At 46.5% G+C, this 24956-nt stretch overlaps 2 protein-coding genes across 3 annotated transcripts in view; one reads left to right on the forward strand and one right to left on the reverse strand.

Moving 5' to 3' along the window:
- The window catches only part of LOC142771475 (uncharacterized), a 50922-nt gene that overhangs the window by 15716 nt on the left and 10250 nt on the right, over window positions 1-24956 (reverse strand). The gene's annotated exons all lie outside the window — the stretch shown is intronic.
- LOC119163322 (uncharacterized) overlaps window positions 1-24956 on the forward strand; it is a 131471-nt gene that overhangs the window by 12481 nt on the left and 94034 nt on the right. Inside the window, exons 1-2 of one of the 2 annotated variants that reach the window (XM_037415290.2) lie at window positions 13843-14089; window positions 14187-14308. In XM_037415290.2, the coding sequence (XP_037271187.2) occupies window positions 13993-14089; window positions 14187-14308 (219 nt within the window). In that variant the 5' untranslated portion in view covers window positions 13843-13992. Of the gene's footprint in view, window positions 1-13842; window positions 14090-14186; window positions 14309-24956 lie in introns of those variants that run through there. The other variant, XM_075872953.1, reaches the window with a different exon arrangement.

Here is a 24956-nt window from a genome sequence, read left to right on the forward strand (position 1 = left end):
GATCTACAAAGGCAAGGGAGAAAGGGACAAGGCGGGCTCTTACAGGCCGATTACAGTCACGTCAGTGCTCTATAGATTAGCTATACAAGCCATCAAAGCCGAGTTGTTGAAGTGGGTTGAAAGTAACGGTATTTTAGGGGAACTGCAGAATGGATTTAGGCCGGGTCGACGCTTGGAAGACAATCTTTTCGTCATAACCCAGACCATCGAAATTTCGGCAGCACAGGGCAGACCAACGTGGCTACTGTTTCTGGACATAAAGGGTGCCTATGACAACGTGGACAGGGGATTGCTGTGGCATATACTGGAAGAGGAGGGGATTGGGTCGGAATTTGTAGGGCTGCTAAGGGCAATATATGAGGGTAACAAGGCACACATTACATGGGAAGGGCGTACATACACAGAGCCCGTGTACATTCGAAGAGGTTTAAAACAGGGGTGCCCTCTTTCGCCATTGCTGTTCACACTGTACATTAGAGGAATGGAAAGACGACTAGAGGAGAGTGGATTGGGCTTTGATTTGTCACACCGAAGCAATGGAGTGTTAGTGGAGCAACGGATTCCGGGATTGATGTACGCAGACGATATAGTGCTGCTGGCGGATAATGCGGAAGAACTTCAAAAACTGGCTGACATTTGTGGTGATGAGGCAACGTACCTAGGCCTACATTTTAACCCACAGAAATCTGGAGTCATGGTGTTCAACGAGGAAGCTCATGTAGCACCAATAAGGATACAACAGGAAGCCATACCATTAGTAAATAAGTACAAATACTTGGGGATCTGGCTTAATGAAGGAAAAGGCTACCTGAATGCTCATGAAGAACACCTCAAACTGAAAGGGAGACGAAATGCAGCAGTAATGAAACATAGAGCACTTTGGGGACACAATAAGTACGAGGTAGTACGAGGCATCTGGAAAGGGGTAATGGTGCCGGCGCTCACGTTCTCTAATGCCGTATTATGCTTAAAGTCAGATATCCTGTCGGGGCTGGAGCTTAACCAAAAGGCAGTCGGCAGGTTAGCTCTGGGAGCTCACAGTAAGACTACAAACGAGGCTGTACAAGGCGATATGGGTTGGGCTTCATTTGAGGCGAGGGAAGCACAAAGTAAAATATGGTTTGAGGAGCGACTTAGACATTTAGATGAGAAGAACTGGGCAGCCAGAGTGCACAGATACCTGTACCTGAAAAGTGTGGACACCAAATGGCGGAAGAGGACGCGAAAGCTGGCGACTAAATATAACTTGACCGCGGCAAATAAGCAAAGGGGGCCAGTTAAAAAGCAAGTGAGGGAAACAGAGACGCTCATGTGGAAAGAGAGGATGGAAAAGAAGGGATCGCTGGGAATCTACAAGGCAAGCAAACAAGAGATCCGGAACGAGAACTTTTATGACAACAATAAAGGTAGTGCGTTGCTCTTTGAGGCGCAGGCTGGCTGCTTGAGAACTCTAACTTACAGGAGCAAATATTCGTCACAGGATGAGACATGTGTTGGATGTGGCATAAATAAAGAAACAATCGACCACATAGTCATGGAATGTCAAAAGATTCAGCCGGATAGAAATGGGGGGAAGGTCACACTTCCTGAGGCGCTGGGCTTCGCGGTTGATGGAAGCATTAACTGGTCAGCAGTAGGTATTACTAAGCAGCGGCTGGGGTATTGGTGGAGGAAAAGCAGAGAAGTCGATAAAATAACATCCCAGCCAAGAGTAGCGGCTGGGCAAAATTAAAAAGACATCCGAGTTGAGGAACAGAATTTAAACTCGAACTATTAAGGTAGGCTAAATGGCGCATGCCGTCACCCCGATTCAAAGGGGAGGCCTTTAATCATCATCATCATCATCATCATCATAAAATGAAAAATAGGGCACTGTGGAAATCAATAGGTATGATGTTGTGAGAGGAATGTGGAAAGGGGTCATGGTTCCTGTTCTGACGTTCGGCAATGTGGTCTTGTGTATGAGGTCAGAAGTTCAAGCAAGATTAGAAATTAAGCAACGTGGAATAGGTAGGCTTGCTTTAGGAGCTCACGGTAATACACCAAATCAGGGAGTACAAGGTGATATGGGATGGACATCATTTGAGGGCAGGGAAGCTAGCAGCAAGATAAAATTTGAGAAGCGATTGAAAGAAATGAGGGAGGAGCGTTGGGCTAGGAAGGTTTTCAGCTGCTTGTACATAAAGAATGTCGATACAAAATGGAGGAAGCGAACCAGGAAATTGACTGGTAAATACTTAGAAAACAGCAGGTGGCAAACCAAAAAGAACTATTGGTTAAGAAGACAGTGAAGGAAACGGAAACTGACATGTGGAGAATTGGCATGATTAAGAAGTCCGCACTAGAGATCTATCGAACTTTTAAGCAGGAAATAGCCAAGGAAAGGATATATGATAATACTCGGGGAAGTTCTCTACTGTTTGAGGCCAGGACGGGAGTATTGCGAACCAAGACATATCGGGCCAAATACGAAGGGGTAGACACAGTATCCAGTGCGTGTGGAGAGGAAAAAGAAACTGCGGAACAGTTGATAATGTTCTGTAAAGGGCTTCACCCTATAGTTCAGGATGATGGCGCAGAGTTTTTTAAAGCACTGGGGTTTAGGGACAGGGAGGGCAAAATAGACTTTAAGCGGGTAGACTTAACTAGAAGGAGGTTATCTGATTGGTGGCTAAAGTCAAGGCACGAGTGAAAATTGAACCCCTCACTGCAAAGTACCCATCCAACTTTACTATTTAAAGGGGAAAAAAGATAAATCTAGTGGTTAGTTCACTAAGTATTACGGCTAGATGGTGTTAGCCGCCGCCCGATCTAAAGGGTACAGCCACATACATCCATCCATCTATCCATGGAACGGTGCTGGAATGTAAATGTTGCTCCCGGGAGCAGGCCGCGTACCTGTTTTTATGTTGAACTCTGCATTCCGTTGATGACTGCATTTTCAGGGGGTTTGTAGATTTGGTGAGCCTGATTAATTTGAACGGTGGCGAGAACAGGACACGAACTCCAACACGCTTTCCGATTTTCTTGAGCCTGTGTGATATCTGGTGTTTGTATGGAATCACGGCTATCCTTTCACGTTCTGTATCCGTGTTGCTCGGATTCTGTCGCTGCCTCTGCTCTGCCTTATTAGTTTGCAGGATAGTCTCAGCAACGGAAGCGATAAACTCCTCGGGGAAACCCGAAGCGTTAAGCCGGGAAACTTGAGCTTTGAAGCTCGCAGAGATATCGTGGGCGCACGACCTATTTAAGGCATTCTCAAGGCAGGTTCGTGCTATGCCTCGCTTAACTAACTTGCTGTGAGCGGAAGAAAAAGAAAGTAGAAGTTTCTGTGCACGTGGTTCATAACACCGACAGATGCGCTGTGAGCTAAAAACCAGTCTTAAATCCAAAAAGCGTAACTTGTCATTCTCGGGCATTTCATGTGTCAACACAAGAGGCTTTAAACAATCTTCGAACACACCTATCATTTGTGTCGCAAAGGAGTGGAACATAGAAGAATTACAATTTAGAAGTACCGAGAAATCATCCACGTATCTGAATACTTTGACCACATGCGAGCCTTTAAAACAATCTTCGAACACATTTATCATTTGAGTCGCAAAGTAGTGGAATATAGAAGAATTACGATTTAGAAGTACCAAGAAATCATCCACGTATCTGAATACTTTGACCACATGCGAGCCTTCTAACTTTGCCTGCAGTTTTTTGCCCATTTTTGCCAATAGAAGGTCAAGGTCACTGAGTAGAGGTGCTACGCATGAGCCGATTGAAACACCCTTTTTCTGCAGATAAATGCAATCATTCCATTGAACGAAAGTAGAGGTAAGGTACAGCAAAACAAGGTCAAGAAAATCTCGCGCACTGAAGTTCAATTCCCCGAAAATTTCTATGTTATCCCTTATACATTCTAATCCCTTATACTCTCTGCCTCACGATGAGGTATTAGAATGTATAAGGGATAATGTGGGATGGACTCATTTTTTTACCTTGTATATTACTTTTGTTGTTGCGGCGCGGCCAGCGTGGCTGCTTCGTACTAAATAAACAAGCAGCAGTACGTTTCCTCCGTGCAGCAGGTAGCTTCTGTATCGTGATGTGATAGAGCAGCACACATCATCATTTCCACTCGACACGAGCCGTGTCCTTTCCCTTTCACCTTTCCTGGTGGTGAGGTGAGAGCAAGGACGATTATAAAACTGTCGTTAGCAAGTTTGACGCATACTGGGCTGCGCAAACAAATGAAGTCTACGGGCGGTATCTGTTTCGTAAGAGGATGCAGACAGTGGGGGAAAGTTTTGAACAGTTCTCTCGAGACATTAGGGTGCAGGCCCGATCGTGCAATTTCGGACAACTGACAGATTACATGATACGTGACCAAATTGTTATTGGCATTATAGCAACGACGGCCTGCGAGCTAAACTTCTGCAAGACAATGAGCTCACGCTGTCTAAAGCCGACAAAATGTGCAAAGCATCAGAGGCACCTGCTCAGCAATACGAAGCATGGGGACATAGGGTAGAACCAGTGGAAGAGGTCAATGTTGCTCGGGCTTCGACGAAGCATCCCAAAGCCTTCAAGTGCTCCCGTTGCGGTAAAAAACACAGGCCACGCGATTGTCCAGCTTATAGCAAAACTTGCAGATTCTCTAAGGCTAGGAATCACTTCGCTGTTTGCTGCAGAAGAGCTGCGCGCGTTGACGAGCTACAGGATGACGACGATGGCGACGACTTTGAAATTCTAGATGTTTGTATCAGCAGCATACAGAATGGACGAGACTGGATGAAACTTGCCGAATCTGTAAGGCAAGGAATCACTTCGCTGTTTGCTGCATAAGAGCTGCGCGCATTGACGAGCTACAGGATGACGACGATGGCGACGACTTTGAAATTCTAGATGTTTGTATCAGCAGCATACAGAATGAACGAGACTGGATGGTGACAGCGAGCCTTGGCAGCAAGGAAGTCAAATTCAAGGTCGACACAGGATCTCAAGTTAACCTCATACCGTATTCGGTTCACAGGAATCTTCGGCCAATGCCGCCTACCAAACCCAGCATCACCACTCTGCGGTCATATGACTGGACCATCATAAGACACATAGGCGTCATCAGCCAAGAAATGGTCATCGGTGACAGACGCCAGCACTTGACCTTCTACGTCTCAAAAAAAAAAAGGGAAGACAGGCACTACTCAGGCTCAAGGCGAGTGAAATGCTCGGACTGGTGACCAGGACAGTCGACGCCGTGGAGGCAAACAGCTCCGAACAAGTAATGCAAGAATTCGGCGAACTGTTCGAAGGTACCGGCTGTGTGCAACGACACTACACGATGGTCCTCTCCGCGGATGCTGTCCCAGTGGTTCAAGCCGCCCGCCGAGTCCCGTTAGCCCTGAAGGAACCCCTTCGCAGCGAGCTGAAGCGGATGGAGCAAGCGGGCATTGTGACCAAAGTGAACGAGCCAACTGAATGGGTAAGCCCATTGGTAATTGTCAAGAAAAAAGATGGAAAGTTAAGGGTCTGCATGGAACCCAGGGTAATCAACGCTAACATAAAACGGGAGCATTACGAGATGCCAAGACGGGAGGACATTGAGGCAGAACTAGCTAATGCAAAGGTGTTCAGTCGACTTGACGCGAAAGCTGGTTTTCACCAAGTGCCTCTAGACGAAAAAACATTAAAAATTTGCACTTTCGCCACTTCTTTTGGGAGGTATCGGTTCTTGCGGATGACTTTTGTAATTGCGTCAGCATCAGAAGTATTTCAAAAGACTCTCAGCGAAATATTTGATTCCTTGCCGGGTGTTCATGTGTATGTTGATGACATTTTGATTTGGGGAAGCTCGCAGGAACAACATGAACAGCGCTTGAGATCAGTCCTCGAAGCTGCAAGGCAAGCTAGGCTGAAGCTAACGCCGAGAAGTGCAAGGTTGGTGTTCAAGAAATAGAATTTCTGGGGGATATTATCTCGAAAGACGGTATAAAACCCAACCGACGGTTAATCGCGTGTATGAAACAGACACCCATGCCGACTGATAAACAGGGAGTGCATCGTGTTTTGGGCGTAACCAATTATTTTTCCAAGTACCTACCCTCCTTGTCTCAGAGGACGGCTTCCTTGCGCAGTCTAATCAAGCATGATGCTGCATTTGCATGGACCCCAAACCACATGCATGAATGGCAGAGTATCTGTGGCAGTCTTATCGAACAGCCACTGCTTGCAATCTTTGACCCTCAGAAGGAAACAAAAGTGACGTCAGATGCATCAATGTCTGGTTTGGGCTCAGCTCTCATGCAGTATCACGGAAGCGAATGGCGTCCTGTGGCGTACGCATCAAGGGTGCTGACTGACGCGGAACAGCGTTATTCACAGATTGAAAAGGAAACATTAGCAGTGACGTTCGGATGTCAAAAATTTCACTACTTCATCTATGGTCGCCGGATAATCTTGGAAACCGATCATCGGCCGTTGATAGCGACAGCTGAAAAAGCAATCGCTGATGTGTCACCTCGAATACAAAGGTTTTTTTTCTGCGCCTGCTTAAGTATGATTATTTTCTTCGCTACATCCCAGGAGAACTCATCTTGGCGGACATGCTGTCGCGAGACACAGCCGTGAAGCCGGACCAGGACGATGCGGACACTGACGCCGACGTGAAAATACATGCCGTGAGTACGGTTACGGCTCTGGTTAGCGATGTCGCACTGAAGCGGTTACAAGAGGAAATCGAAAAGGATCCCTATTTACGTTCCGTAATACAGGCCATTCGCGCTGGCCATGTCGTTGAAGGAGAGCTAAAACCTTTCACAGGTGAACTGTCAGTCGTGAAAGGCATCTTACTGAAAGGTACCAAAGGGATAGTACCTGTGTCCATGAGGAGCCAGATAATAGGACGAGTCCACGAAGGCCACATGGGCCTCAATAAGTGCAAGGCAAGGGCAAGTAGATTCATTTTTTTGGCCGAACATTAATGCAGAGTTCACAAATATGGTACATAGGTGTGCTGTGTGCCAACGCTATGCGTATAGTCAGCCTGACGAACCGCTTATTATGAGGCCGACACCAAAATACCCATGGTATAGGGTCGGCGTCGACCTGTTCGAATGCGGAGGAAAGTCGTACCTGTCCGTGTATGATGCTCTTTCTAGTTTTCCAGAGGTGGAGGAGCTGCGTGACAAATCGGCGACAACCGTCATCGACATGCTCGGGCACATATTTTCGTGATATGGTATTCCATATGAGGTGTGTACAGACAACGGTCCCAATTCAGCAGTCGCGACTTGAGCTGGTTTGCAAGCAAGTATGACTTCAGACATGTCACCTCAAGCGCGCAGTTCCCAAGGTCCAACGGACTAGCAGAGAAGGGCGTGCAGGTAGGTAAAAGAATTTTGAAGAAAACAAAAGACGCTCGAGAAGATTTCTGGCTGGGCCTCCTGAGCTACAGGTCAACACCCTTAGAAGATGGACGATCGCCCTGAAAACTACTCCAAGGAAGGCGATTAAGGTCGACACTTCCAGATTTAGTGACCAGAAGAGACAACGCAAGTGTGGAAACGTGTTCAAAAGGGACATTCCAAACGGGATCTGCCACCACTGGACAAGTGACAGACTGTTAGGATCGAGAAAAAGTATTGGTCATGGAAAGCGAAAGTGGTCAAGCAGGTGTATCCAAGAGCAACATGTGCTCCCCACAAGCGAAGCTTTCATCCAGGGTGCCCTGGAAAGTGAACCCAGTACTTACGAAGTCTAACAAACTGCACCTGCTACGCCCGACCTGTTTAATGCAACACCAGTCATGGCGACATACCCCACTACATCATTACGAAGATACAGCCTCCAGTCCAGGCCACCTCGGCGCCTACAATATGACTCAAGTTTCCAACAGTTGCCCAGAACTCTTTCCCTTTTTTGTGTTTGTGTGCTGTTAATACGTGCATTACACCAGTTGTTCTAGTATGTGCACCTTCAAAAGGAGAAAGATGTATCGTGATGTGATAGTGCAACACACGTCATTTCCACTAGACACGAGCCGTGTCCTTTCTCTTCCCTCTTTCCTGATGGTGTGGCTTTATAAGCAAGCGCAATAAAGGACTCGGGGTTCTTTTTCACCCGTCAACATGTCAGCCTCGTCAATGCCTCACACACGCCCATAGCGCGCGGAACTTTACAGGTTCTCTCTGGCCATAGCCTCCTCTATACCTTCTGTGCCCGTCAAGCCGTCGGCACAACAATAGGAAAGTGCTGTCAACAGAGCTGCACAGAACCACCGCTAAATTCTTTAGTGGCGCTGCTCACGTAGGGCGGGTGTGTACGGCAGATGGAAGTGCACGCCGTGGGAGCATCGCGGTACGTCTAGTTTGTGGTTTCATCTGCAGTAATCGAGTGTTTCAGTCTAAAGCACCACTAGAAGTACGTGTTCTAAGCATACTTACTGCGAACATAGCCTGAACGATACCTAAATCTGGTTCGCAACCGCACCTCACGCTTATTTGAGTATCGGCAAAACCGGCGTACTGTTATGCGATTTCTATACTGTATAACTTGGCAAATGTAGTACACCGTTCATATAAATGACAGCGCACGTGCGAAATAATGATTCAGAGGCTTTTGAAAGTGCGAGTTAATGAGGGCACGAACTGAATTTGTTCCCAGAGAGATTGCGGACTCACAATTTTACATATTTTCGCGACAGCGGCTTCTCGAAAAATGTTTTATAAACGTCGTTCTTATTCGTGTAGATGCATGGTTGACAAGGAGTGGCCTGATGAACCATGTGCAAACCAGCACGGCTAGGTCCTTGTAATGCTGGATATTAGACGTAGTGTACTTCAGTAGCACTGAATCTGACACAGCTGGAACGGCTGCTTCAAGTAATGTTTTTAGGGGCTTTTGGCTCCTTTCGAAGTGCCGTTTCTAGAAACTGCCCCAAGGTTTCCAGTACGTAGAGCAGCTTGTCCGAATTATAGAGCAGTCCGCCTGTCTCTTGATGCCGAACAAACTGCCGGAGTGGCTGGTTGGACAGAGCTTTCGTTGTAACGGCACAGCAACCTTCGCAATCTATGTACTCCATAACAACGCGTGCGAGGTAGCCACCAACATAAACAACTGCTGACAGCTGCAACGTTGGAAGACTAGCTGGCACATTTGTACGCTTCAAGCGCTCCAACACATGAATAGCTTCCTCTGGTAGCTTGGCGGAAATCGTTGGCGTCTGCAGCCTGGCGACAACACCTTTCTTCAGGCGACGCCATTTCCCCTCTGCGAAGTCGGTCTCCCTGAAGTGTTTGCTGCACACTTGAGTAGTTCGATGTCGTGTTGGGCACCCAGTCGTCTCTTCGTATAGCCTTTATCCACTGCTGCCATGCTGTCTCCTCAGCAGGAATTTAGTGAAAATAAACACCAGGAATCCTTTGTTTCTCATCCGACCAGCAATGTGGCACACAGCAGTACGCCATCGGGCGAAAGGAGGTCGCATAAAACTTTTTGATCGGCTGCCTTACTTTGACGACGCTATCCTTCGCTTCGTGCAATGGCTATAAGCGCTTACAGGTATATCGGCAACTAATCACAGCAGCGAGGAAACGTCGCGACGCGCGATTGCTTAGGCGCGCCAGAGTGTGATACAGCCACAAAAGATGGATTAATGAATGGATGGATGTGGCCATGGTGGCTAAAAGAAAAGGTGTCAGCATCGGCGTGCCAAAGAAAGAACGAGAATTCATCCAGACGCGGCGGCGCTGCGGTCGCTTTCGAGATGCACCTCCTCACGTGCGCGCGCGTGTATCAGTTGTATTTCGTTGCAAATATTTTACGTTATTCTGCGAATTATAACAAAGTCTACCTGTCACAATTCTGGCGGCGCGCTGTAAAGCGTGATTTGACACTGAAAACTAGTGTTTTCAATTCAATTCGTATTGTATGAGCTACGAAGCTTAGAAGATAAAGAATCAAGTGACTTGCCGTGAGCTTGACACCAAAACAAAGTCTGTGCAGTTTTCACTTTGATGCCGTGGTGTTCTTCGTGAGGTCTCAATGCACGTAAAGGTATCGGCAACCGTTATTTCTATGACTTGTGCAATCAAGATCTAAATTTACAAGCAAGGCATTTATTTTCACGAAAGTGAGAAACAACATAAAAATAAACACAAAATATGCATTAAGGTTGGAGAGAACTGCAACTTATACGAAACTCAGCTAAAGCAAGTGAATAAGGCAACTAAAAATAACAGTAAATATATGATGATACAATGGGCATACATACACACATGACATTGAGATTTGATTGACAAGCATTGACACAGTCAAAACCAGTTCACGAAAAAAGTATTTCTGCATATGTGAAACACAGCCAGGCAGTGACATCACAGTTGTTAATGGCAGATTTGTATCAATGTGAACAAGACAATAGTAAAATCACAAGAAACAACAAACACAGTGTGAGTAATGCACAATACCATATAATGAAACCTTGTTCTCCGAGTTAACACTACGGCAAATTAGGTAGTACGTCTCACTGACCTCCACTAGGGAGGTCAGTGGTACGTCTACACTTCAAGGACTTCATTTTTTCTCTTTTTTTATTAGACGCATTTTCTCCAGCAACGAGAAAAATGATTCTGGTCATTGTAAAGAATCTAATTATCTGATTTGTCACTTCCACTTGGTGGTGTTCACAGCCGACCATTCTTAACCTCTTCACAGACAGGCAAAAGGTCTGTTATGCTGTCACTTTTCAACTTGTTAAAACGGAAGCAATATGTGAATGCATCTTTCATAGGTTTGACCAGGTCTGTTAAGGACTCGGATGGGTACAGAAGGCATATGATTCTTCTGGAAGCAAGCAGTAATTCTCAGAGTGAAGCAACAGCCTGCTACATTCTTTGCCCTTTGTCTTTTTCACCATCTTCCGGGCCACATAGCCACTGATGTAATAAGTGATTCGGGATTCACTTTTGCGTCCAATGAGATCAGTGTGGTCAGGGAGGGCTTCACAAGCAACAATCATTTCATGAACCTCAGTAAGGCGCCCCACATCTAGAAGCTCATCCAGCTTATTCTGCAATTTTGTTGAATTAGTGTGGGTGCGTGGACATAGAAGGCTGCTCAGAAATCTAGAAGGTATGCTTCCACTGGAGGGTGACTGTGCCAAGCTGTAAAAACTGAGGCAATACACATAGATAAAAAATTGTGTCCACGAAGGGTGATCATTCGAGCCAGACATTTGCTTCAGAATTAAAAAAAAAAATTAAGCGCGCCTTGGCAGAGGCGAGACGTCATCAAGGATTTTGTAGCCCGCGGTTTTCGTGACATAGTGCCGGATGGAAAAGATGCTTGTTAGAGTGACGCGCAGTCCTTTGGCAGTCGATTTACTCAGAAACTCACCCTCCTTAGGTACAGCTATTTCCCAAGTTGCTAAGAACCCGTTGATAACTTGTTCGGCAGTTTCCTCCTCTTCTCGACACGCACTGCATACCGTGTCTACCCCTTTGTATTTGGCCCGATAAGTCTTGATTCGCAATACTCTCGTCCTGGCATCAAACAGCAGAGAACTACCCCAAGTATTATCATAGATCCTTTCCTTGGAAGTTTCCGGCTTAAAGGATCGATAGATCTCTAGTGCGGACTTTTTAATCATGCCTATTCTCCACATGTCGGTCTCCGTTTCTTTTAACTTCTTCTTAACCGATAGTTCTTTTTGGCTTGGCCCCCTGCTCTTTTCTAAGTAGTTACCCGTTGATCTTCTGGTTGGCTTCCTTCATTTTGTATTGACATTCCTCATATACAAGTAGCTGAAAATCTTCCTAGCCCAACGCTTCTCCCCCATTTCTCTCAATCGCTTCTCAAATTTTATCTTGCTGCTAGCTTCCCTGCCCTCAAATGATGTCCATCCCATATCACCTTGTACTCCCTGATTTGGTGTATTCCCGTGAGCTCCTAAAGCAAGCCTACCTATTCCACGTTGCTTAATTTCTAATCTTGCTTGAACTTCTGATCTCATGCACAAGACCACATTGCCGAACGTCAGCCCAGGAACCATGACCCCTTTCCATATTCCTCTCACAACTTCATACCTATTGTAATTCCACAGTGCCCTATTTTTTATCACTGCAGCATTCCTGTTACCTTTAGTCGTCACGTATATTTCGTGTTCCCTCAGGTACTCGGTCCCATTGCTTATCCATACGCCCAGATATTTGTATTTATCTGTTATCTCTAGCGTGACCTCCTGTATTCTAAGCTCACTACCTTCGTTGTCATTGAAAATCACGACTGCTGATTTTTCTTTAGTTATTCTGAAATCTAACCTATCTCCCTCATTACCGCAGATGTCCACCAATCTCTGCAAATCTTTCTTGTTGTCGGCCATCAGCAATATATCATCTGCGTACATCAATGCTGGTAGTGCCTGTTCAATGAGTTTTCCTTGTTTGACGAAAGAAAGGTTGAAGCCCAGTCCACTTCCCTCTAATTTGGCCTCTAATCCTTATAGGTACATCATGAATAATAAGGGTGCCAAGGGACACCCCTGCCTAAGCCCCCGTTTGACCTCTGCAGGCTTGGATACGTGTTTTTTCCACTCTATAACTACCTTGTTACCTTTATAGATATCCTTTAAAAGATTAGCGACTACATGTTCCACGCCTAGTGTGTCCAGTATTCCCCACAAGTCATCTTGAACCACGCTAACGTACGCTCCCTTGATATCCAAAAATGCTAGCCACAGGGGTTTGTGTTCCTTTTCTGATATTTCGATGCACTGCGTCAGTGAGAACAGATTGTCTTCCAACCTCCTGTGTTTCCAAAACCCATTCTGCAGTTCACCCAGCACCCCTCATCCTCTATCCATGCCTGCAGTCTTTCCTTTAAAATCTGCATTGCCAACCTGTAGACCACTGATGTCACTGTTATAGGACGGTAGTTGTTTATGTCAGCTTTGTCCCCCTTTCCTTTATAGATCATGCTCATCCTGCTAAGTTTCCATCCATCGGGAACTTCACCATCGATTATGATTTTGCTCACTGCCTCGCTCAAAGCCTGCTTAGACTTCGGACCTAATGTCTTTATCAGCATAATTGGAATGCCATCTGGGCCGGTTGATGTACTACTAGGAACCCTTTTCTCAGCCCTTTCCCACTCTTGTTGTGAAAATGGAGCCATTGCACCACTTGATTCGTCCTTGTCTATTTTGGTGCATAAAGTACTTCTTTGTTGAAATTTTTCTGTCACCCTTGCTCTTATATATTCAATAGCTTCGTCCCCTTCTAGCCTGGCACCTTGGGCTGTAGTTATAAAACTCTGCTCTAGGCTCGTCTCATTTCTTAGGGAGTTTGGATGGTTCCAAAATTTCGCAGCTGCCTTTCTATCTTTTTTATGTACTTCTGCCAGCCACTGAGCTCCCTTTCTTCTAATCTTTTCATTGATCAGAAGGGATGCAGCCCTTCTACAGCTTAGAAAGGTTTCCCATTTTCTTTCAACATCATCTGTCGGTTGCTCACCCCGCTGCTTAGCATGTCTGTGTTCCCTAGAGGCTTCCTGACGTTTTGCTATGGCTCTCTTAACTTCCTCACCCCACCAACTTTTGGGTTTGTGTCTTCTTTTCCGGGGTGACTTGTTACGCGTCTTAGCAAGCTCTAGCTCAAAGAGTCTAATTAGATACATGTATGTCCACACTGTCTTATTATCCTCCGTGATTACTTTCTCAATTTGTTTAGTGGCTATTTGAATTTTCATTACTGAATAAAAATTTTCCTGTAGTTGCTCATCTTGAACCCCTACGTGAGCAGCGCTGCCCCACGGTGAATTGCAACGTAACATTACGGTGGCTGAGAGGGATGGACGTTGTCGCCGAGGGAGCGTTCGATAAGGTATACAGGAGGCTATGCGCTGGCATTTACAGAAAAACCGCGCACGCGGATGCCGTTTCGGTTGATGGTGCGAGTACGAACTACGTGCGGGTAAAAACGCTTCCCGTGGTAGACCGCCTGGCGCTCGTACATGGATTCTACAGACAGAAAGCCAGCCCAAACTTTGGATTGGAATGTAGATTCGGAGGTGCAGTTGTTTCACGCAATGAAAGGTCATAAACCAGTAGGTAAGCGGTGTATCGCTCTCATACTGCTCTGCAGCTTAGGAAGTAACTCTCTGTTGCTAAAAGCAAGGTGACTCTACCGTTTTCTTGCGTTGCGCAGGTGTCAACAGGTACTTTCAAATGGCGTGCATCCACGAGAAATTCAGCGCATCTCTAAACAAAGACATATCTTCGCAGACAATATGGGATCACCTCGACACTATGTATGACATGGCGGCTTTGGTAAGTGGCTATTCACATAAGGTTAAGCAGAAGATGAAATTTTCAAGCTGTGAAAAATCCTTGCCAACGTTTATACAACGTAGCTGCCTTCTTTAGGATCGCGACACTTCGCTTTTCGGATGCAACCTCGGAGAAGACGTTCACTTCATGGAATTTTCATCGCTTCAACTATCAGCGAATGCAGTTGAGGCTTTCATGAAGCCGGGTTTTGACAGAGAGAGCAAGCTACATATGTTTTAATCATTATACTTAATTTGTGGACAGATCTTTGACAGGTAGCCTAACAGGTAACACTTTAAGGTCCCTCCGCAATAATGTTTAAGATGGCGCTGCGGGTAATGTTCAAAAAAAAAAAAAAAAAAGGTCGTGCACCTGAAATTTTTACGCATCACGATATAAGTATCAGTTCATCTTGTGTAGTAATTAATCCTGGTATTATAGTGATAATGAGTAGTTCATTTTCTGTTATTTAACAGGTATGGTTAATCCTGGTTAAGACTGGTTCTATAATTTCTGGCATATTTCATTTAGTGGAACTTGGAGATTGCCTGCTGGTTGTAGGACGCTATTTTGTTTCAGCAATTGTGGAAAGCTATTTTATTAACTGTGTATATTAGTGGTAAGAGCCCCCGGACATGCTGCCAATGCTTAATAGAAATCTGCCCCATTTGCAGTACTTGATTGTTTAACTTGAGCTGTGCCAATGCTTGTCATTACGAAAAGATGTTTTACCAGTTTCATTTAGCCATTGCAAAGAAATTGGTGGGGTATGTTGCATTAGATGTGCTACGGGGATGGGAACTTGCTGGTGCAAGTGTGAGCTTAGCATAAAAGTGTATAGTGTACGTTGAGACACATTTAGAATAGTGAAAACATGGTTGTCTGACCATAAGAACACAGTCATCTTCTAGTGAATACGACGTGTGAACAAAGGTTTGTGGTTTCAGCTTTAGATACAATTGTAGTGGCCACAAGTAGGCTTGATCGAGATGGACAAAGTTGGACACCAGATTCCACCAGTGGTTGTGTCAGAAACACCCAACGTCACACACTGTAGGGTACTGTGCCTTGGGTATGCAATGCAGTCTTGATCTTGCGGGAGGCTTTGATTTGCTTATTGGAGATGGCGAGCCATTTTGTGGGAATGCTCGTTTGTTCGTCTTACATGTACATCAAAGCTTTTCTCAGCCACTGCAGCATTGCGCCCCAGCCTTTCTGAGCACTGCTTCATAATATCAAGGCTTCAACCATCTGGTTCGGAACAGTCATTTAATAAAAGATGCGGCGATAGTGCACATATGTGCCATGTTCTTGTACGAGATTGGTTGGGGGAAAGTGCGTGGCACACGACTTGCGCGGAGTCCGCTAGGGGGCCAGGCAAGGCTGGTGTGCCTCGCATGGGCTCCGTATTGTACGAAGTTTTTGCTGAACCAAGACTGATTTTTTGGTGCTAACAGTGGTCTCTCTTGAACTTCAGCAAGTTGCCGACGCTGCTGGTGAGTGCCTCAAACCTCTTTATTCTTGAGGAGCTTTGCAAACATCAACTCTTGCTTAGCGGGGGAACGCCGCCTCGTTAGCCCTAACGCCACCGGCACCGGCGTCGGGCTCGCGCTTCGGCGCGCGTGCACAAGTTCATTCGGCAACGCAATGGCATACATGGTGAGTGGCACGGATTTACCTGCCACAGAATTCAACCCAGAAGAATGGAGTGTAGTCCTGAATGCCCGACAACGCTCACCTCGGCAACAGTCAAAAGAAACTGAAGGAACGCAGTCAAGTAAAGCGGCGTCAGCTGCCGAAACGCCAGCACGCAAAACGGAATCACCGCCCAGCGTTTCCTCAAAGCTCGCCTACACAACTGTGGCGCGTCCTCGCTTAAAACGACTGCCACGGTTGCCAGTCGATGACTTCAAGATTGTCTTTCGTCCGAGTGCGGGCGTAGATCTGGCCCAATACAACGACGTAGAGTTACGAGCGGCTGTAGTCGCCAAAAGCGGACTGCACTCTGTGGTTGCCGACGAAGATCTTGTGTGCACCAATCTGGCCAAGAATATTTTCACCGTGTCCACATCTTGCGCTGACCGAGTTGCCAACTATGCAAAAATACGAGAACTCACGCTACGTGGTAAAAAAACTGGGATTTCACGCGTACATAGCTCCCCCGGACGGGGCACGGGCAGGGATCATCTACCGCGCTTGGAATGGTGAATCACCTCAGGACTTGCTTCAAGAATTACGCCGGGCAAATCCCCTTCTACCAATAGTCCAAGCAAGGGACATGGGGCGTACCTCACGCTCAGTGCTCATTCACTTCATGGCTGAGGAGCTTCCTCCGTCAGTCAAAATGTTTGGCATCCTCTACGCCGTTTTCAACTTTCGACCGAAGGTGGAAGCGTGCCTAAACTGCAGACAAGTCGGCCACCGACGAGATGTACGTCCTTTGCCAAATCGCCTCACTTGCTCAAGCTGCAGACAGAAACACCCGGAGGACTATCCCTGCACCCCGCAGTGCGTCATCTGTGGGGACGCTCACAAGACGGGTGACAGGGCATGCAAGCAACGCTTTCAGCGTGGCTTCAGCCGTCTCTCTCGGCCACGACAAAGGCCGCAACAAGAGCACCAGCAGGAGCAGCCCGAGTTCCAGCTCGAGAAGGAGTCTTTTCCAAGCATTGACGATAGAAATCGTAGCAGCAGAAGCAAGAGTCCTGGACGAAACCGTAGCAGCAGAAGCAGGAGTCCTGGACGAAACCGTGGCAGCAAAGGCAAAAGCCCTGGACGAAGTGCATCACAAAGCCGCGACTTCAGCACCAAACCCGAAAAGGTGAGCTGGGCAAAGCAAGCCTCCTGCTCCTGTTGTATGCTTTCTGACGCTAAAGAAAATTCTAAAACTCAGGAGACTATCGAACGTCTAATGCGAGAGAATCAAGAGTTAAAGCAACAGTTGGCTCTGGTGCTGGAACGTTTAAGTACACTTACAGCTGCCCCACCCGCGTCTTCTCCACCCCTATCTATCTCCCCCTCTGTCATAGAGCCTGATATGGCAGCAAAATCAGGGACCGATATTATAGATTCCTCTCCACAGCCAGCAAAAAAGAAAAGGACAGAGCAACCCGAGTCATCGGAGGACGATTTTAAAAGCACCAGTCAAAAAATTCGGAAAGAACACCGCGAACTCAAACAAAAGGTTGATTTAGGCTTTACGCAAATTGCTGAACGCTTCAATAAGATAGAGAGTATTCTAGACGTGTTAGTTGCTCGGCTCGAATCTCTTCCACAATCTCAACCCTCTCCAGCGCCTTCGCAGCCATAACCCCCTCCTGCACCCTCGCCTCATCTTCACCCTCTTCACTCTGCATATGGCAATGGAATAGCCGTGGATTAAGAAACAAGAGAGACAACCTCTCACTTTATATACAGCGGTCTACACGGGCCCCTGATGTCATCTCCGTACAGGAGCCTTTAAAAGCTTGCAAACTCCTCGGCTATCAGGCTGTACATTCGCATCCTAGCTCCCCATGGGCTACCACATATATATACAGAGGAATATCTCGTTTATAGCGCATGATCTTTCCGACCTTTACAGTGACTGCCTTCTTCTTGAACTTCTCCCACGTCGTACAGGACAAGGCACATATTTTATTTTAAATATTTATTCTCATCCTAGAGATGGCCTCACTGCTGTTTTTGAAGCAATTGATAGGGCCATTCAAATAGCAAACTCTGCTCCCATAGTTGTAACGGGTGACTTTAATGCCCCGCACGTAGATTGGGGTTACAGGAGAAACACTCGGAAGGGCACCAGCCTTCTTCAATACATTCAGCGAAACAGGTGCACTCTAGTCACTGACTGCATGCTACCAACATGAATTGGCAACAGTGCGAGCAGAGATACCACCCCTGACCTTACTTTCACTAAAAATGTGCGACAAGCTAACTGGACACACAGTGGGGTCAACCTCGGCAGTGATCATTACATCCTAACAATTACACTGCCCCATGCCAATTTTCGTCCACAGTTTCATTTAAAACATATTGTTGACTGGGATAAATTTCTCGAAATCCGAGACCGAAACCCGAGACCGAAACCCGAGAAAAGAAATTCAAGACTACAAAGACTGGGTGTCTCAGCTTAAACAGGATGTAGCTCTTAGCGAAAAAGTAGCCCCAGCAGCACATATCCGTGATCCAGTAGACAGCAGGCTACTCCACCTATGGGAGGCCTATTAGAGCTTGGAGAAACGATGGCTCAAGCAAAAATATAATCGTAAACTAAAACGCAAAATGTCACAAACACTCCAGCTTGTAACTGAACACGCGGCCGAACTTTCATCGCAGCAATGGAACCAGATATGTAACCGGCTCGACGGTACTCTACATATGAAGAACTCTTGGTCCCTGCTTCGCCATATGTTAGATCCATGCTCCTCGCGATGTGAAAGTAATAAGCGAATTACGAAACTCTTGTTTGAAGTAGAAAAACAAGGGCAAGACGTTGAAACTGCTCTTAAAACTACGTATTTCCCTGGCCCAAGGCGAGAATCGTTGCCTACCTACAATGGAGCTCCCAATGCAGACTTGGATGCACCAATTGCAGAGGCGGAAGTTTGGGCTGCCCTAAGCAAACTTCGCACCACATCTGCTCCAGGACTAGATGGAATTACTAACAAAACACTCCGAAATTTAGACTCCAAGTCAGTGGCAGCTCTTACCGATTACATGAATCAACAATGGGAGCAGGGCACGCTGCCCCAGGAATGGAAGTCAGCTAAGGTGACTTTCATACCCAAACATAATAAGCCGTTAGACCTTGATAATTTGAGACCGATCTCTCTTACCTCATGTACAGGAAAACTGATGGAGCATGTAATTCTCAATCGTCCTAATCGCTATATGGAACAAGAAAAACTGTTTCCCTCCACCATGTACGGCTTCCGAGCGGGACTCTCCACTCAGGATGTCATGCTGCAGCTTAAGGAGGACGTGCTAAATCCTACTTTTCCACACATCACCAGAGCCATCCTTGCATTGGACCTGACTAAGGCTTTTGATAATGTTTCGCACTCCTCGATTTTACAATCTCTTAGTGAACTAAACGTAGGCTCTCGCACGCACAGGTATGTCTCTGCCTTTCTCAGCAATAGGTCCGTCTGCCTACAGTTGGGCACTTTCAAAACCGATCCCTTCATGCTAGGTAGCAAGGGAACGCTCCCAGGGATCGGTTTTGTCCCCGTTCCTTTTTAACGTTACTCTCATACCGCTAGCGCGGGAACTTTCCAAACTTTCTTCCATCAATCACTCCTTGTATGCGGATGACATCACCATCTGGGTCAATACTGGCAACCATGGCGAAATCGAATCGAAGCTTCATTTGGCCGCTGACATTGTTGTTAAACACGCCAACAATATTGGGCTCACCTGCTCGGCGGCTAAATCGGAACTCCTAGTAATTGACTTTAAAAAGCAAGATACATGTCACATTCAAGTCATGCTTGATGACACCCCTATTCGCAGGGTCAATAAAATCAATATTTTAGGCCTTAATATTTCCGACAATGGCTCAAACGCTGAGACAATAAAGTTAATCCGCACCTCAGTTCAAAATACAGCTTCCCTCATTAAGCGCATATCCAATCGTCATTGCGGCATGAGGGAAGCAGACACACGCCGCCTCATACAGGCCTTTTGCCTATGCAGAATTACCTATTCTATCCCCTACCTCTCTCACTTACGGAGACCGAGCAACTTAACAGACTCATTCGTAATGCCTGTAAAACTGCGCTCCATCTCCCTAAATCAACAGCCACGGATAGACTACTTCAACTTGGGGTGCACAACACTCTGGGAGAGCTTGTAGAGGCGCATCTTTTCAGCCAATATCAAAGACTATCACTCTCAGAAACAGGACAGGTACTCCTGCGCCGACTTGGAATCAACGTTCCTGGTCACACCACGGCCACGCACGCAGTTCCCGTCACTGTTAGCAGCAACCTATTAATTCCGCCACTCCCCAAAAATACTCACCCAGAACATAATCGGGCGCGACGGGAAGCCAGAGCCAAGTCCCTTCAGAAGCGCTTCCCTCCTAATTCTCTCGCAGTCTATGTAGACGCGGCCGAATATGTAAATCATCGAGCTTTCGCGGTAGCCGTTGTAGATGGATGTCAAAAACTGGTCGCTAGTGCGTCCCTTCAAAATTCGACAGAATCCCTGGAAGCAGAGGAGGCGGCAATTGCTTTAGCCATTGTTCACTCCTCCGCTGAGTATATTTTTTCTGATTCAAAAACTGCAATTCGTAATTTCGCCACTTTCCGAATTCATTCTCCGGCTGCTAAAATTCTTGAATCATCTCTTCCGCCTGATTGCCTCATCACCCTCCACTGGGTCCCTGCGCACTGTGGACACCCAGGCAACACGGCCGCTCACACCCAAGCCCGAGCACTCGCCAACCGGGCTCACAGCGACCTGCCTTCGCTTCGAAGTGCCGGGGATCGACTCCTCAGCTATCACGATATCACGCTATTTTACCGAAATTCCCGCCTAACGTATCCCCCGCCACATAAATCTCTCTCCAGAAGTGACCAGGCTTTGTGGCGCAGGCTTCAAACGGCCACAGTAACGACTCCTTTTCTTCTCTCCTTTTTTACCCATGGCGAAACCTCGCCTCATTGCAACTTATGTCCTAGCACCAGAGCCGACTTCCAGTACATATTTCTGAATTGTCCAAACAAACCCAAGCCTCCGTGGCAAGGGTCAGAACACCAGGAGCGATGGGAGGCTGCTCTGCGCAGCTCGCAACCGGGTTTACAGCTCCGGACAGTGAGCTGGGCCAGAAGGGTCGCCGAAGCACAGCAGTGTCCGGCCACCTAGAGCGGCCCGAGGGCTCGTCGTCATCCTGATTCCACATCCCCTACCACCCCCCCACCCCCCCCCCTCAAATGATTCCTTCGTGAATCAATAAAGTTGATTACCTACCTACGACTTGCGCTGTGGTGGAAAACCCCCAGAAGCATAGGTGGCATTGTCCTGTAGGGCGCCGAACGAGGAAGGTTGAAAAGACAGCGTCACTCTCTTTGGTAAGGCTCAGTTAGCGTGAATCTGAAGGTGGTGGCATTAGGTTGCCGAAGAGCAGCCAGCTAGCTATCTTAGTAGACAACGAAAGATACTCTCCAGGCCAGTGTCACCTTGAAACAGCAGTTCTCGGGGCACCTGCTGCTCTACACCTTCACAAGATTCCTGGGACCCACTTGGCAGTCCCTGGAGTTCGACGTTGCCGGGTAGGCCTAAGCTGCCGGGACCCATGACGACTGGGTCACAAGTGAAGACAAGTCGATCGTCAAACAGATGCGGGCCAATGATGATGACTGCGAGACGCCTTTAGGGCTTCGACGATGGGAAACTTCGTTGTTGTCGCAAACCGCTTCCACGAACAGTAAGAACGTTCTATCCGAGAGCGAGCGTCATTGAAGAATTACATAAAAGCTATAGTGGCTATAGACGAATGCCACTAGACGTATGTCACCAAAATGCGGTGGCCCTGTCGCTGGGCGCTTAGTTCCGCGTGGTAGGCAAAAGCCGTCGTGGTTACCGCAGTTTCTACTGTTTTTTCGTTGGTGCGTACGCTTTTTGATCGCCGAGCAAAGAGGAAAAAAGTGGTGTGCCGGCAAAGTGTCACGGTTATTTGTGTGGGAAGGCATAAGACATATAGGCTGTCTTCTTTTCCAGTTTTCTGTTTACAAAAACTCGCAAGATGATTTGTTTGCTGCGCAAGAACTTGCCTTCGACGCCGGTTCACTGGTTATATTTTGGAGCGGCTTACTCAGCAAGAACGACTAGGTCGGTCAAGGGTTTGTCATTGCGATGTGCCATTTCACATTTTTCGGAATAAACCTTTGTGGAGACATAGTGAGCATGCTTACCTCAAAGCACGCTAATATTGCAAATACCATTGCCTTATGTAAAGAATTTTTCGCGGTTGCGATTGTTGATATGACTTCAGAAGGCTTAGACGTGTCAGAAAGTTTTCGTTGTACTCGCGTGAACTAATGTCACTCTGTCATAAAGCATGTGTTTCTTTCTGTGTGGGCATGGTTCCTTAAAGGGCCGGCCACTCACCAGGTTTGACAATTTTGAGCTGACAAGCGCAATGCGTAGACGAGGCGTTTATGATCACGTCTGCCAAAGTTTACAACGCTCTGTGCCGCGGAAATAGGTCAAATTTCAAGATGAACGCTGCTCGCCCTCCCCTCTGCCGGCGCACTCCTAGAGAGTGAGGGCATGACGTGGGCGTAGGAATGGCCCTACGTACACGGCAATGCGGTGACGTTGGTCCTCTACGTAGACGACTCTGCTCTGACGTTGTCAACAGTATGCCATGTGACATGGCAAAAATTATTTAACGCAATATGCATAGTTTATGTATTTGTTGCTTTAAGCGATTAATAAAACTTGAAATAAATAATGAGACGCAATAAAAAAAATTTGCTGTTTTTCTTTCATACTTTTACCATGAAATGCTACAAGATACGGGGCTAATGTGCCAGCGTTTCACATGTGTTCATGTCCCCGCGATCAGCGCATTGAGCAGAGGACCACTGTGGAACGCTCCTACGCGTTCGCGCGCTCATTGTGCTCATCTACTCTACCGCGTATAAGCCAGTGTTTCTAAACAGGCAGAAGACCACAAAATAACGCTGGTCAACAAAGCAACGCTGCTCGTGTGCTTGGGGGTTGGACTTGTTTGGGCACGTCATGCGCACGTCACCTCATGGTCGGATGCTGGAGAGGGTGGGGAAGAGATTTGGCTTGGGAAGGCTACGCGGAGGAGTGGCAAAGGTTTTGAGTTCGCCTCCTCTCATCCTCGTTTCGTGCCACCTGTTTTCTCTGCTCGAGATGAACCGATTCAAAACATTTTTGTGGCAAAATGTTCCTCATCGGATACCCAACAACTTCCACTGTCTAACTAAAACTTAGTATGTGGCCTGGTGAGTGGCCCTTTAAAGCAGCACCGAATGAATGATAGTATCAATTTAAACTATGCTTTTTCTGTTTATACGCGGCTGCAATGACACACCTGACACAAGTGCATTGGGCAGGGCTATTGCTGCTACGGTGCACTTCATGAGGTTTTCACGTCTGTGTGAAATCGCAGGAAAACAGTAATTGGAAAACATGCTGAGATTGTTTATTTATTTAAAAATACTCTACAGGCCCGTGTTGAGGCATAGTGTAAGAGGGGCAATACAAAAAGTGCAATTTCACGATTGTTCACAAAATATAAATACGTGAACAGCGTTCACGAACCAAATGACAAAGCGCAGTACAATAGAAAATATTTACGGCAGTACTGGTAAAAAAGAAATCTCAACACTATCAAAGATAAAACATATAACGGAAAAACAATCACAGGAGGCATTATCTAACAAATAATATAGTCAAGCAAACTTCAGATTTTACACAATGAATTGTTTGACATATGAAGAGAAAAAAAAAAGACACTTGGCTGTTATGAAATGATGCAATCAAAAATAACAAAGAAAAATTAAAATGACACTAAGGGCGTACAGCTATAATGGCAGATTTTTTTGCGCATCCTTGGCCAGATAACTGGTTAATGTGTCACGGAATGTATTAATGTTTTGTAGACATGGGATCCTATCTGGCAGGGAGTTCCTTCATCAGACAGCACCTGGAAGTGCTGAACTATCGAATTCACGTGTTGATCCGTAAATGCACAAAAAGCTAAGATGATTATGAAGCCTGGGTGACATAGAGTGGAGTTGTGTCAAGCGTGCCAGTGTTCGAGATGAGTGTATGAATTTGTGTAACAGTGTCACAAGGAATGAGAGGTTAAGTTTATTTTAATTGTGTGACACCAGACTGATGCTTGTAATTGTTAGAAATGATTGCCCTGTTCTGAACTCGTTCTAATATGTTGATCATGCTAACAGATTAAAATGTACACGTCTATCGTAGGTTACTGTAACGGCAATGATTTCGCATTGTTAACAAATTAAAATATGTGTACACATCCCGTTATGCCACAATGCCATCAAAATACCTCATGCTTTGATTAGATTCTCAAAGCTAGAGCTACACGTCAACAAGGCTCATATGCAACCTCCTCTGTTGCGGCTGCCACTCATAGAAATGCGGGCTTTGCTCGGAGGCAGCTTTTGCGCTTGCTGCACCAGTTGTCACATGATCATGAGGGTGGTAGCGTGCTTTTCGCTGGGATGGCTGGGCAGAGTTTACGCATCGGGACATCGATGCTCAGCAACATGTATCAATGGAACCTTCTGTTGTTTAACAAGGAATAGGTCTATGAGCTGGCTAGGGCTATAGTTGGCTCTAACGTGGCTCATTTTTCTGATTTTAGTGTTTAGCCGAGTTTTGCGTGCTTGTGCGTGTTACGTTAATTTTGTGTATTTTCCATTCTTGGTTTGATAAAGTGTGTGCCTTCCCACCACAATCCCCCATCTTTCTTCTCAATCCATCTTAATTGCAAGCACACCCGAAATAATCATAACACTTCTATACACCGCAAGTATCAGAGTTCCCATTGCAAGTTGCCATTCGCAATCCTCAGAGCATTACATCAATGATAAAACGCAACGCTAGTGCTATTTCTCACTCACGCCTCTTCTCTTTT

Source organism: Rhipicephalus microplus, chromosome 9 (assembly GCF_043290135.1).
Source record: "Rhipicephalus microplus isolate Deutch F79 chromosome 9, USDA_Rmic, whole genome shotgun sequence".
Lineage (NCBI taxonomy): Eukaryota > Metazoa > Arthropoda > Arachnida > Ixodida > Ixodidae > Rhipicephalus > Rhipicephalus microplus.